This window comes from Trachurus trachurus (genome assembly GCF_905171665.1).
Source record: "Trachurus trachurus genome assembly, chromosome: 8".
NCBI classification, from domain to species: Eukaryota; Metazoa; Chordata; class Actinopteri; order Carangiformes; family Carangidae; genus Trachurus; species Trachurus trachurus.
The window spans coordinates 23,678,331-23,692,399 of NC_139905.1; the positions used below are offsets into that span (position 1 = coordinate 23,678,331).

At 43.8% G+C, this 14,069-nt stretch overlaps 1 protein-coding gene across 1 annotated transcript in view; it reads left to right on the top strand.

Annotated features, from left to right (window-relative positions):
- The window catches only part of mei1 (meiotic double-stranded break formation protein 1), a gene marked incomplete at both ends in the record, with an annotated part of 62,170 nt that overhangs the window by 41,627 nt on the left and 6,474 nt on the right, over positions 1–14,069 (top strand). Inside the window, 8 exons of the mRNA XM_083977723.1 lie at positions 3,305–3,418; positions 4,065–4,175; positions 5,657–5,868; positions 6,200–6,284; positions 9,010–9,194; positions 12,190–12,271; positions 12,617–12,723; positions 13,363–13,494. Of these exons, the coding sequence (XP_083833849.1) occupies positions 3,305–3,418; positions 4,065–4,175; positions 5,657–5,868; positions 6,200–6,284; positions 9,010–9,194; positions 12,190–12,271; positions 12,617–12,723; positions 13,363–13,494 (1,028 nt within the window). The remainder of the gene's footprint in view (positions 1–3,304; positions 3,419–4,064; positions 4,176–5,656; positions 5,869–6,199; positions 6,285–9,009; positions 9,195–12,189; positions 12,272–12,616; positions 12,724–13,362; positions 13,495–14,069) is intronic.

Here is a 14,069-nt window from a genome sequence, read left to right on the forward strand (position 1 = left end):
ACTCACTACACTGTTCCCTATTAGAGGAAATTGCTACAACATAATATTTCGTGTAGCAATATGGACCCCGATTATCACATTTTTTATCATGTAAATTGCAAATACAAGTTTTTAGTACTAGAACAGCAGAGTACTTTTTCTGACTGTGTTGGCCAGTCTGTCTGCTTGACAATCCCATTTTGCAAAAGTAAAGATGATTTAAGTGAGAAGAACAGACTAAGAACTTTATCTTAGATTAAACTTGACATTTTCCTTTCAGGACATTATTTGGATTTGCAAAAAGGTAATAACTTTCAGTACTCATGATGTTGAAAAATGTTTAGAACTGCAAAAATATTGTATTGTGGGTGATTCCCATCCCTCGTCACAATTTAATATCCATGGATTCAATGTAGATAACTATATAGTGAACTCATTTGTAAAATGAAAAAAGAAAAAGAAAAAAAAAACAGATGCAATGTATTTGATTTTTCTCCACAAACGCAAGGCATGATGGTATATATTGCTTGGTTTGTGAATATCTGATATACACTACTTTTTTTTCAGGCCTTTAATGGGTAGGACAGTAGAGAGACAGGGAGAGGGGAAATGACATGCAGCAAAGGGTGGAATCGAACCGGGGCCGCTGTGGCGAGGACGATAGCCTCTGTATATGGGGCGGCTGCTCTACCCACTGAGCTGCACCCCTGATGTACCCTACTTTGGCTGCAATATGTGATATTAAGTCCATTACTTAATATAATCTAATATAATAATTTTTCACTACACCATTACACACCACTACAACACGATATAGTGGACTATATAGGGAGTAGTAATTGATTTGGGACATGGTCATTAAGTTCTGACAAGGAACAACGGAAGGGAATTGGTAAATGCAGTGAAAGGTTGATGGGGGAATGAGGTTTGACATGTTTGATGACTGTGTTTGAATCCCATGGCCCAGATATTCACACAGTCTGTTGTTGTGTCACTGATGGATGGAATAATAGTGAAAAACATGGTTCCCTTTTTTGAGGGGGAGCCCCAGCCAGGAACCTCCTGATGGACTCCTGGGGGCCCCAACTTTGAGAAGCGTCAGTGTAGTGAGCTCAAAAAACACTTACATTCAGTTGTTACATGATTAGTGGCCACACTACTTTCATATTGTCTCGTGGGATACCACGAGTCCAGATATGATAATTTTCACTAGACGGACAGCATTACAAAATGGAGAGCTGGCAACGAAGTAGAACATAAAGGAAGTGGTTTTGGATGCAGCCTAAGAAAGGCTCACCGCAGACACCAGGTTAGTGGTGTAAATCTCTTGGCTCTGTTCTGGTAGCTGCAGAGGGAATGAGGTCTTTCTAATCACATCAAACCTACTGACTCTTTAAAATCCTACAAAATCCTACAAAACTTAAAACACTTAAAACATTGAAAAAATCCTTCAGAGGTTTGAGAAGGCAAACAAATCATCCAGGGAATTTAAATAATGATCTGAAAATAACAACTGGTACAAACATAGCAACACATCTATAAAGTAAGTTGCATGAATTAATAGGTCCATTTGGCACAACATGCTTTTGCAACGTAACAGAAAGCACTTAGTTTAATTATTCTCACATAATATTGGATCATTTGATGGAATACCTGTGCTGTAGTGTTTGTTGAGCCGTTCACCCTGGTAGGATTTTCACACGGCACAGCAGGTTGATCACAGTCATGTCATTCATGTCTGCCCAGCAACTTCAAGATATCTCTTGTCTATCAAATTACGCAAAATACAGACCTTAGCTAGAGTGCAATGAAACCTGCTGTGCCTTTCATGTTACTTTCTATGTAGGTAATGAAGCCTGTGGTGTTATTTGTTTGAGCTGTCCTTTCCAGGCAGCTTCTGTTTTTCAGTGAACTGTAATCACAAAGTCCCTCCAAAAACTTGGTTAGTTTTAAATTGGAATGACATTGCAGAGCAGTTCCCAGAACACTGTCGCCTGTGATTAATGTTTCAGGGGGAGAACCATTAATCCATTAAAACAAATCTCCCCAACATCCTTTGTCAACACAGACAGCAGGACGCTAGTTTATCTCGAAGACTCCGCTGCATGAAGGCTAGTGTTATTGTTGTGTGGGGTTTTTGTTTTTTTTCCAATAGACATACTTCTCATAGAGGTTGTTTTCATAAGAAGGTTATTTATGTCTGGGGGAGGAGAAAACTCTTGTCTTGATGTAATATTATGTATAAATATCACTATTCAGGGAGCGTGATTTAAGGAAAGATGAGCAAGTGGGCAGTGCTGCTTTTTTTTTGAGGATGCTGGTAGATTAGATCAAACGTTGACATCCAGGCGGTATCGATGCAGATATGCAGAACAGCTCTGCTCCTGTTTACCGTCCGCTATAGAATTAGCCCAGACACCACAAAGAATTCTTCTGTGCAAGTCGATTACAAGTAATTACAGTGTAAAAAAAGTGTAGGGGTGGGCTGGATTCTTGTGAAATCAAATGCGGCTCTGTCCAAATCGGCAGCACCTCGAGGTTCACAGGTCCAGCTCCGTGCACGCGTATCTGTGCTTTTGGTGGAAGTGTCTGCTGCCAGATGGGGTTATGATATCTGTTTACTTGACCAGGTTAATGAGCGCCGCTGAAGGGCACAACGCTGGTGCGCCAGCGAGGGATTCAGGAAGTGTTGCTGTGGTTAGCCTCTGCCTGCTTTCTGCTCATGCCGAGCCCTGTGGGGATTAGAGACTGTTATCCTGCACGTGTTCCAGTTCAGCCCACTGTAATTTGCATTAATATATACTTTATATTAGCCTCTAATGCAGCGGCATCCCAAGAGGAGATATTTTAATGTTATGCTCTACAGCGGTGAAAGGAGTATGTAGATGACTATTCTGCCTGATCCTCTTGCTGTTGCCTCTTTCCTGTTGGAGAACCCAACCCTCTCTCCCTCTCTCTCTCCTCTTCACATTCTCCCTCTGCTCTCTCTCTGTCTGTGTGAATGTCATCTGTTTTTGCTGTCCAGAAAACTACAGAGGTTTCATCCTGAGCGATGAAGCGAGGTGAAATGTTAATTCAGGATGATTGTCAGACAGCCCTGTCCCCGCACCTTCATATTTCTCGCTTGACACTGTGTTATTAAGTTTATCTTCTGTCTCCCACGCTCTCTCTGTGTTCATATTTAGTTTTGCCTGCCCGCCTGCCTGCCTGCCCGCCTGCCCGCCTGCCCGCCTGCCTGCCTGCCTGCCTGCCTGCCTGTCTGTCTGTATGCGTTTCTCGCCTCTCTGTTCCAGTCACACTTTGTTTCTGTCTTTGTTTTTCGCAGTGAACTCACTCCCTCTGGTGCTGGAGCTGCTGTGTGTGACTCAGGCCAGTGACCCGCCTTCATCGTCCTCCTACAGCAAGATGGACGGAGTGCACTTCAAGCTCCTTTACCACGGTGAGGTTCAAAGGTGCTGCAGGCAGGCCACACAGCATTCATCTATCAACATACGCACACATTCACATACACTGTTTACATCACTCTGCATCAGTCGCACACAGACACTCAGAAATGCTAAAGACACCACTTTAAACACTCTTGTGCATTTTTCTCACTTGCTACATAACTTTCATGCTGCATTACAAACACATAACCATCCAGTGACTACACTAAGACACATTCTCCATTCAACACAGGCCCGTGTTGTACTGTTGTACTTTTTCTCACCTCCCCCTGCATTCGTCTGCATTTCTTCTCAAGTCGAGGCATCGGCCCGCCTTTGATTTAATGTCACCATCAACAAACCCACCGAGAAGAACACTCAACGCTGATCTGCAAATGAAAACGCCGCTCAGAGATTTACTAGACATTCACTAGACATGTTTGACATTTGCACTGGCAGATCAGATTAATTCAGTTTCTACTGACCGGTGGCAGATGTGACGTGACAGGCAGCAAATGGCAAGGCTCATCTTGTTACATTTTATCCGTCTCGCACATTGTGTGTCAGTGTCTGTGGATGAAATCTTTATCAAAAGCCTTTGAGAGCACCAGACTTGAATGTTTGTGTACGTGTGTGTGCGCATTTGTGTGTGTGTCTCAGTAAGTAATATAGCAGGGAGGTTGAAGCCTACCGACGCAGAGAGCCTGCTGCCTGCCTTCAGCTACCTCTACTGCTGCCTGAGTCTGTCCCCCGCACACTGCACCGACAGAGGTGAGACACACACTCTCCCCGTCTCTCCCTGTCCTCACGTATTTGTCTCACTCTCTTTGCTCTCCCGACATCTCATCCTTCACACACCCTGCCTCTTCACCCTCTGTGCGTTTCTGCCTCGTACTCTCTGTCCCCATGTTTCAACCTCCCTCTCCCTCTGCCCTGCTTTGACAGAGGTGAGAGGCTGACCTTGACAAGTGTGGAGCACCGAGACACAGAGGAAATAATAAGCATACAAGCTGACACCTGCTGTACATCTTTATGGTACTAAGCTACGGCTCAGTCCTGGACATTGTGTCAGACACTTGTGTGCTCCTGGTTATTTTGTCGAGAGCTTCTCTCACATTTGTACAAGAAAACAACTCAAGGTTGTGTTATCACCTTGCTAAACCCAAATATTGCATATACACAAACAAATCCAGGCATGCATGCATAGACATACACTAGACACACCCACATAGAAATATGGTAAGTAGACTGAGTTCAGAGAGCTCATGCACAAGGACACAGAAGAACAGTTTATTTTCCTTTTGAAGATAAGAGAGAAATAAGAAGACGTTGGAGTTTCATCAGATATCAGATGAAGGTTTTATTAGATTCTAGAAACGTCCATGAATCCTATAAAGCTGAATCAATGAGCCAAAATATAGAAGAAATAGCTTCACTGTGGAATGTAGAAATAGAAAAATGTACAGCAGGAGCCATCAACAGGATGAATCAGGACATGTTAAAGTGTCTCACACCCCAGACATCAATTAGTGATTTGGAACTGATTGGAACCTACAAGCTAGGTAATTTGTGTGCGCTACAAAATCAGAGGTCAGAGGTCACTGAGCTGGTTGTTAATGAGGTGAGGCCAGTGGGTAGAGAGCAGGGGCACCATTGGGAAGCAAACTGCCTCTGCTGCAGCCTACCTGCGATTCACCATCTGCTTCTTTTATCGCCGGTGCTCAACTTACAGTACAAACATTAGTTATCTCAGCCTTTGGCAAGACAGTGTTTCAGCTGACTGTGTGCTGCTCAGAAATAGTAATACATCCCTCTGTCTCAAGGCAAACAGTCGGATATTTTAGCTTTAAATAATATAAAATTCTGGTTTTTCTTTTGCTTGCAGTTGACCTGGTTGGCTGCCTATGTACTGCATATTACCTCAATATTATGCAAATGATTTCCATTTATATTCCATTCTTTTTCGCTGATGAAATTATCAAATTCCTACATTTTTATATTAAATCAAATCAAAATACATTTACACCTTGCTTGGTCGAGGCTTAGGTGGCAGAATTTCATTGCAATAAGAGAGAAGTGTGAAACGAAAAGCGTCGCACGTGGGCGTTTTTCCATAATTGTGGGTGGGCGCCTGTAGTACGTCACCGTGTAGTCATCCAGACCAACTGCTACTCACACACACACACACACACTCTGACACATGAGCGTAGATCTCATCAAAGTGTGATGACACGGTGCCTTCTCCTCCCCAGCTGTCTCCATGCTGCTCTCCAACAATGGACTGATGGAGCAGCTACAGAATGTCCTCGCCTCCCCCTCCTCCTCCTCCTCCTCCCCCTCCTCCTCCTCCTCCTCCCCTGCTCCATCCCTCTCACCATCAGCCGGTCCTCCCTCGGCCCTGCTGTGCTGCAGCCATCTACTCATGTCCTCCCTCATTACCTTGCAAAGCGTACACTCGGCTCAGGTACACGCTACAGCTCAGCACCGCTCTTATCACAACTATAGGAGAAAACTTCCCACAGTCAAAGCAGCATCAAGGGCAGGACACAGGACATGCTGTAAAGGAGAGCATAGATTCAGATGTGGGCACAGAATACAAAACACCAATTGGATTCAATATGTGATACAGTAAAGAAGCAGAATAAAACAATGCACTTTCTTCTCTGCTCTCTGCTCACACAGAGGGGATAACACATTCTTACTTGCAATGAGATTTTTTGGCCCTCATCTTGTTATTCCTATTCTCCCCTCCACTCCCTGGTTCTGACTCTCTCTTTTTCTCTCCATTATTCAAGGTCCATAAGAGCATCAGTTGGAGTCTGGACGCAGCTGTGCAGAGGCTCCTCGTTCAGAAGAGAAACACAGACAATCTCTTGCTGGGTAACAAATTCAGTATTTGAGCTTATTTTATCTTATTTTTTGAAAGATTTCTGTCCCTCCAGGCAGCAAACGCCAAAACAATTCATCAGCAATTTAAATGCTATGTTTTGTAGTGAGTGTATATAATCCAAGTATACTTCAGTGATTTTCCACAATCTTATGGTTTTGTCCACAGTTCCTTTTTCTTCATTTCCCATTTAGTTCCTCCCAATTTTGTGTTTTCTTGATTGCAGTTCTGTGCTACTCCGCTTTACACTGTCCAATGCAGTTGCAAACCATTTAAGAGCAGGCGTTTTCAAAATGTAGGAAAGTGAGCCTCCCCCTAGAGAACATAAAGACAGCTGAGCCCTCCTCCTCCTCGTTCTTCCTACTACAGTGTATGTCTCCATTTATTTAAACAACGTTTGTGTAATCTATAGCTTTACATTTTAAAGACCTTTTGAACACACGTTCTTACCCAAATTTCATAGCAATTTTACTTAAATGGCATAACTATTGAAGACATCACAGAAGGTCAGACACCAAATGAAATCTTCCCATTCACAGCGCTGCTTTTCATATCACAAGCATATATCCTCTCCATATAGTATGCTCTCAGCGGAAAAAATGATTTTGCCTGATTATGTGGCCCTTAGAGAGAAAGAAGAAGATCCAGCCCGATGCAAGGCCATACACATTCTCTCTCTCTCTCTCTCTCTCTCTCTCTCTCTCTCTCTCTCTCTCTCTCAATTCAATTCAATTTCACAAGCTTTATTGGCATGACTGTCATTACAATATTGCCAAAGCGTTACAAAAATGGTAAAATAACACATACAACATAAATAAATAAACAGACAATATAATAATATCTCTCTCTCTCTCTCTCTCTCTCTCTCTCTCTCTCTCTCTCTCTCTCTCTCTCTCTCTCTCTCTCTCTCCCTATTTAGTGCTTTTATGGACCTAAGACCGATTTTAATCCATCCATGAAACGGCCATAGTTGTTATATGTGCAGGGTCACACTGGACAGGATACCAGTCTATCACATAGTTACATATAGAGACAAACAACGCACACGCTCACATTCACACCTACAGGCAAAATGCATGTTTGGACAGTGGGAGGAAACTGGAGCACGCAGAGACAACCTATACAGGCACAGAGAACCTAAAAAGCCCCAGAATCAGACCCAGAATCCTGCTGAGAGGCAGCAGCGTTAACCACTCAACCACTGTTCCACTCTACAGAAAAATATTTTTTATTTTAAATATATATGTAATGAAAATCCATAAATATTATGTACTTAATAGAATTTTCAGAAACACACATGTATGCTGTGACATTTATACACCAACTGTTGAAGCTGCATTTCCAAACTGCTTGGTGGCAAAAACACTTTGATGGGCGTAGCTGCTAGATGCAGGGATGCGCTGTAGAAAGGAATCAACATAGATCATACATCCTCCTTTTTCTGCTCGTCCGTCTCACCGTAGCTACTAAAGATGCATCCACTGCACCGCATGCACAGCTGGGGTTAGCTAATCTGATGTTTACAGTTGCTTTTCCTAGTTTATTTGTTGTCACGCTGTGTTCTCTGGCGCCCCTCGGGGAGACACACCTCACGCTCCGAAAACCGCTGCAGGAGAGCATTTGTAAAACCAAGACACCTCAGCGCAATGTCGGCAGGGTTTGGTTCAGATCTGAACAGCGAAACGTAAGCCCGATTGTTGCAGACGCTGTCCACGGTCTGCGTTAGACTAATGACGTCTCACCATCCAGTTTACATGTGCTCGTCCATGGGCAGACAGAGTGACTGTTTGTCAACGTTTTATCTCTGACGGAGGTAACCAAACCCCGTGCACGCATTTCACACACTTTTCATTATATTAAGTGGCTCACATCCCGCTGCACCACTCAGAGACAGATCATCCCTGCTGCTCCTGTGTCTCTGTCTGTCAGCAGGATAAGTGGCCTGTCAGGATCACTGTGATGTATTGGCTCTGTCCCTCTGCCTGCCTATCTCTCTGTCTCTCATTCGCTCCCTCGTCACTCCTTCACTCACTGTCTCCTCTCTGTTTTTATGTCCCTTCGTTTTTTGTTTTTTTTTAATCATATGCTACACATTCTACATTTCCTCTTCTATCCATCCATCTCTCCCTCCCGCTCTGTTGCTGTGCTCTCCTCCCTCTCTTCTGCTGCCACTAATTGAGGACTACCTCCCTCCGAGAGCTCTAATCTCAGTGTACATGGCGTAAGTACAATTCAAATGGCTGGCAGCTTTCAGTTTGGATCCCACTGTGTTTAAGCAATCATTTTGGCCACGGCTGTCTCTTAATCGCCATCACTACTTTGATCTCTCAGTCTTGTTGACCTTCTCTTAACCCTGTCTATCACTGCCTCACACACCATCACTTGGCGCTGAGATCTTTGACTTCTTGCCCCGCTCAGCTTTCTGTCACATATCAGTTTGAAAAATTGCCCTTGGTTCCTTTCATCTCTTACTCTGCCTCTTATCTGTGCCTGCATTCCCACTGCTACCTGCTTTTAATTTTTTTTTTCTATTTCCAACTTCCATTTTGCACTCACTCGGCCACTACCTGTTTCTCCTGTGGCCTCACCCTTTAAATTCTGTTGGCTTTCTCCTCTGTCTTACCCCTGTGTTAAGGTTTTCCATCTTCCTCTAATTCCCTGTGACTTTTCAGCCTTTAACAGCCCTGCTTTCCTCTCTCCGTCTCTTTCTCGTTCCAGTCAGCCACCTAAGACTGCTGCAGGCTCTACTCGATGTTGACTTGACATCAGCAGTCGTGTGTGTGAGCACCAGCCCTGGCTTGGTCGGGCCCAGACCCCTGGGAGCCCAAGATGGAGCTTTGTACCCGCTGGGCGCCAGAGGGGCGCAGTGCCTCTCAACTGCTCTCAGTGGACTTCTTTTACAGGTTGTGGTACTTGGGGCGGGATTTATGTACATGTCTTTGTGTGCACGCACTCGTGTGTGTGTGTTAATCTGTGCAACCACATGTCGCTTTAAAAAGGAAACATAGGGAGCTTTAGGGCAAAATAGATTAACACAGACAGACACAGGAGAGACAGTCAGTGTTTGACCAAGAGTCTCAACAGTTATTACAGTCAAACTTTAATTATTGGTACAGATAGGTCAGTTGTTTTACTGTTGAACTGTCTTAAACATAATATCGATTTTACGTCAAGAGATAAATTTTGGTCTGCTCCAGGGACTACCACTGCTACATTGCGTTTCCCACATATCTTATTTAAGGGAGGCAGAAATAACAGCAAACAGCTTTAGTCAATTCAGTCTTGTGATGAAAGGTGCAGTGCTATCGAATGGGTTATTTTTCTACAAGCAGTGGTTGGAAATGTAGCTATTCAAGTATTACAGGGAAACTCCAGCTGTGATAAAATGTTGTGTACATTTCCTTGTGAAGCTGTGTTTTTAATGGTAAACAGAGATAATGATAAACTAAAGTGATGTTCACAGCTTCTCCCTAATTCAGCCTTTTTAGTCTTAATTCTATAAATCAGCAGATCTCATCTTACAGAAATGTTTATTCTAAGAATGAAAAACCAGAGTGTTGATATACAGTATCTACCCCGAAACAGATCCACAGTACATAATGCATATGTACATAAACCATGTGCTCAGGCAGCCGTGGACTCGCATGTTGATACAAGGACGCCTTCCCTCTCTTTCTTAGCTTTCACGCCTCCCTGTGTACCTCACAGCAGAGATAAGGTAAAAGGTAATCTTTAAAGTCTTCACAGCGTGACATCGAGCCTGCCGATCACAAACAGTGTCGAATGCAGAAGATGAGGCTGGAATTGATTTAGCAGTTACCGTAATGGAATAGCACACAGATCCAGAGCAATCACAGGTGTCCCTAACATGTTATTATTACAGGTAGTTGCCGCTGTATTGACTTGCTGTTGCTTAGAGGAGGATCAGACTTGTGTCTCACCAGCGTTCATTTTATATTAAAAGAGTGAAGCACCACTTCTCCTGGGTGGCAGCCAGCAAACAGCATGGTGGAAAATATTAGTGCTCAAAAAATGGCAACAGATCGAGCCTTAATTAAAGAGATTATAAAGAATCTTATCTAGTAAGGTCAATTGTGCACTGAGCTACATATGTTGATCTTTACACAGTCTTTTGATTTTACTCTTGTTTCAACCTGATTATTTTTTTATGATTAAAGCACTGCTCCAGCTTCACAATCCAGCAAAGGCAGCACATAAATATGAAGCACTAAAACGCTCCATCACACCACCGGCTACTACCTTTACTGCCATCAGTTAATGCCGAGAGTCCCACAGTGAAAGATTCAATTTTTCTATGTGACTGAAGCTCAGATATTGTGAATGAATGAATCCCAAGGCCTGCAGGAGTTATGAGTAAAAGCAGTGAGCGTGGTAATACATTTAGATTCTGTCCATAAAGTGGCAGCTAGATACACGGTGAATGAAGCTGACTGCTAAGAGTCATTGTCCATCAAATAGACGCTAATTCACATTATCTTTAAGACCATGACATTCATATAAAGTAGCACACAATGGCAGGGCTCCGAGCTCTGGCAGCAAACAGCGCAGGAAAATGTCAAACAGAAACATCTACAGACAATTAAAGCTTTATGAAAACGGGTCAGATGAACAAATTATTCTTAAATCAGCAGATTCAGAGAGGTCGTCAGCGGATGGAGGGTTGGTGTTGGAGGTTGTATGTTTCACTGGGTTCAATGTAAAACCTCAAAAAGGCTCCAGCTAATTAGGTGTAAAACCACAGACACATGTTTATTCTGATGTGAAAAAAACAAACAAACCACTGTGTGAAGCCCAACTCTTCCAGTGTACTGACCACTGACCAATACTACATCATTTTTTATTTTAATGATATATTAAGTAGCATTACCAATATTTAATGAATAACAAAAACCCACAGTGACTGAAAAGGTGATGTCTATATATGAATATATCCTAAGAAATAATAATCTGGATAAAATATGCACACTGTGGGTTAATTGGGCGCCGTGCCTGTAATAACTCTGTTGTATCCTGTGCCTGTGTTGCAGCCTGACAGCCTCTGGTTCCACACCAGTGGCATTTCCTCTCTGTATAAAAGACTGTAGTGCTGAGCTGAGCTGCAGCTCTATGGTTTAGTGCACTGTAGTCTGCTGTTCAGCAGCTGATACCAGGAACAGTTCCCAGCTCCCCTCCTCTCTCCCACTGCACCCCCCACCCCCCATCCCCCCTTGATGCTGTGGTTTGGTGGCAGGAGGAAACATCAGAGCTCCCCTCTGCTCTGCCCTCCACTTTCTCCTTCTCCTCCTCACCGCTCCTTGCTCTCATTTAAACCTGTCCTTTAGTGTTGTGTCCTCATCTGCCTTCATCCCATCTGTCCTCTCTCTCACCTCTGGTCCCTTCACCTCCCTCTCTCTTTCATCCCCTCCCCACTCATAAATTTCACTCCTTTCTTCTCCTATCTCCTCCTCTCCGCCTCAGGATTAGGGTGTAACTCTCCACTGTCGTCTGCGTGTATATATCCGTCTGGCCTACTTCAGTATTTTTGGACGCTTCGTAGTGCTCGCTGCCAGCGCCGCCACTGTGGGAGATACATGCATTATCAAAATCTCACTCAGTTGCTCTCTCTGGTGTTCACTTGTTCTCCCCATTGTTTTGGCTGCGTCTGTGTCCATTGGTGTGTGTGTGTGTGTGTGTGTGAATGAATGTATGAGCGTCTCTATCTGCTCGTATCTCACAAGTCACACAGGCACTCGTCGCGTTTGTGTGGCTCATGACTTGCAGTGGTGTGACATTTTAGAGGTGGAAGATGTCTCAAAACATCTTCTTCTTCTTTTTTGTGTGAGTGTGTAACTCATCTTCTCTCTCGTGTTTCTCTCTGCTGTGTCTCGTTCTCCTCAGAAGCACGAGCTGTTGCTGAGAGCCTCAGTCGACTGCCTGGCATCCCTTCTGGGCTTCCTTCGGAGGAGGAGTCATACTACAGGTACCAGAGGCAATGTGGGAATGAGTGAGTGGAGCTAATCTGTACATAAAGAACTTGTGTGGCAATAAAATGATATTTTAGAGTGTTAGCGCTGTGTTTGTTTGGTAATTTGTGTCTTTTTATTCTCTCTCACATTATCTTTGTCTTCAACGCTGTAGAATCCATGTTTGTTGCTCTGTGTTTTAATGTTTTGGGCTTTTGGCAAGTTTTCACTCGTTAACCATTTTCAGTAATTGTACCAGGAGGAATAGAGAAAAATTTAACTGAATTGATCTAAATTAGGCCTCCTGACTTGTCATTTTTCTCCCCCTGGGCTTGTTTTGTGCGTGCGTGTCTTTGTGTTAGCAAAATTTGTGGTGTGTCAGCCGTGGAGCCGATTCCTCCTCCACTGCCTGCTCAGCTCAGGAGAGAGCTGCCTTCTCCACCCTGCCATTCTCAGACTCATCACACTGGTGAGAGGTTTTGCACACACACACACGCACGCACATGCGCACGCATACACTCACGCCAGTCAATTCAAATATAATTTCTTGGGCATGGTTCTGAGCAATGATGAATATTTGATATTAAAAGTATCAAAAGTTAATGAAGGTAATAAAAACATAGTAGTGGTAGAAGTAGTTAGATCACATGAACAATGAGAGTGAGTACAGCGCAGTGTTTGAGTATGTGGTTGTGCAACATATGGAAATTAAAGGAACATTATTACCATAGTTTGTGTTGTGAGCTGTGGCTCTGAACACTTTCTTTTCATTTATTATTCAGTGAACACAGGGGAGGAACGATTGGTCAGCTCTTCCCCATTAAGACACGTTACACAGCACTTAAGGGTCTAAAACATGGGTGTCAGTGTGGCTCTGTGCACCTTCCCAAGAATTTTCAATAATTATTAGAAGTTCATGGCAGATTTAATTGACCTTTACTTCAACTGCAATAAATCACTTCATTTTTTATATTGCTTGCAATTCTTTCTGTTTATTTCTATCTCCCTCTGGTTTTCTCCTGTGTTTCTTAGTTACTGCATCTGTGCATGTTTGTGGATTTCTATGTATATACATCAAACTGTGCATGTGGGTTTGTGTCCTCCGAAGCTCCTGCAGCACGGCAGCACAGCGGTACGGTGGGAGCCTGACCTGCTGCAGGTGATGGAGGCGGTGGAGAGGACGGGGGTGAAGGAGCTCCGCCAGGAAGCAGCACAGGCCCTCGGGCTCCTCCTCACACAGGTAGACACACACACATACGCACCCACACAGATATAATAATGAGAACGTTGTGTGTGTTCTCACACCAGTCGACCCTTTTTGCTCGCTGGGACCCATGAATATCTATATTCATAGTGAATTAATTGGAAAATGAGTGAAGTTCAGATGAAGTTCAGTATAAACCCACCTCACACACAGTGGCATGAGAAATATCACAATGTGCTCGGACTAATAACACAAAAATGATTCCAACCTTGTGTGTCTTCATTGAACACATCCATTAAACACTGGAGCGCACAGGTGGAGGAGTCATTGATCGCTCAGGTTTAATATCTGGTTGAACCTCCTTTGGGAGCAGTAACCTCAGAGCAGCTCTTCAGTAGCGGCTGGTCAGACCTGCACAGCGTTCAGTAGAAAGAGTGGACCGTTCATATTCTCAGGACGTCTCTTCAGGTCATTCCACATCATCTCCTCTGGATTATGGTCTGGACTCTGACTGTGCCGCTCAAACAGGTGGATTTTCTTTTCATACTTTGATGTTTAAGGTCATCGTCCTGCTGCGTCACCAGCCTCTGAGCTTCGGCAGGCGAACAGCC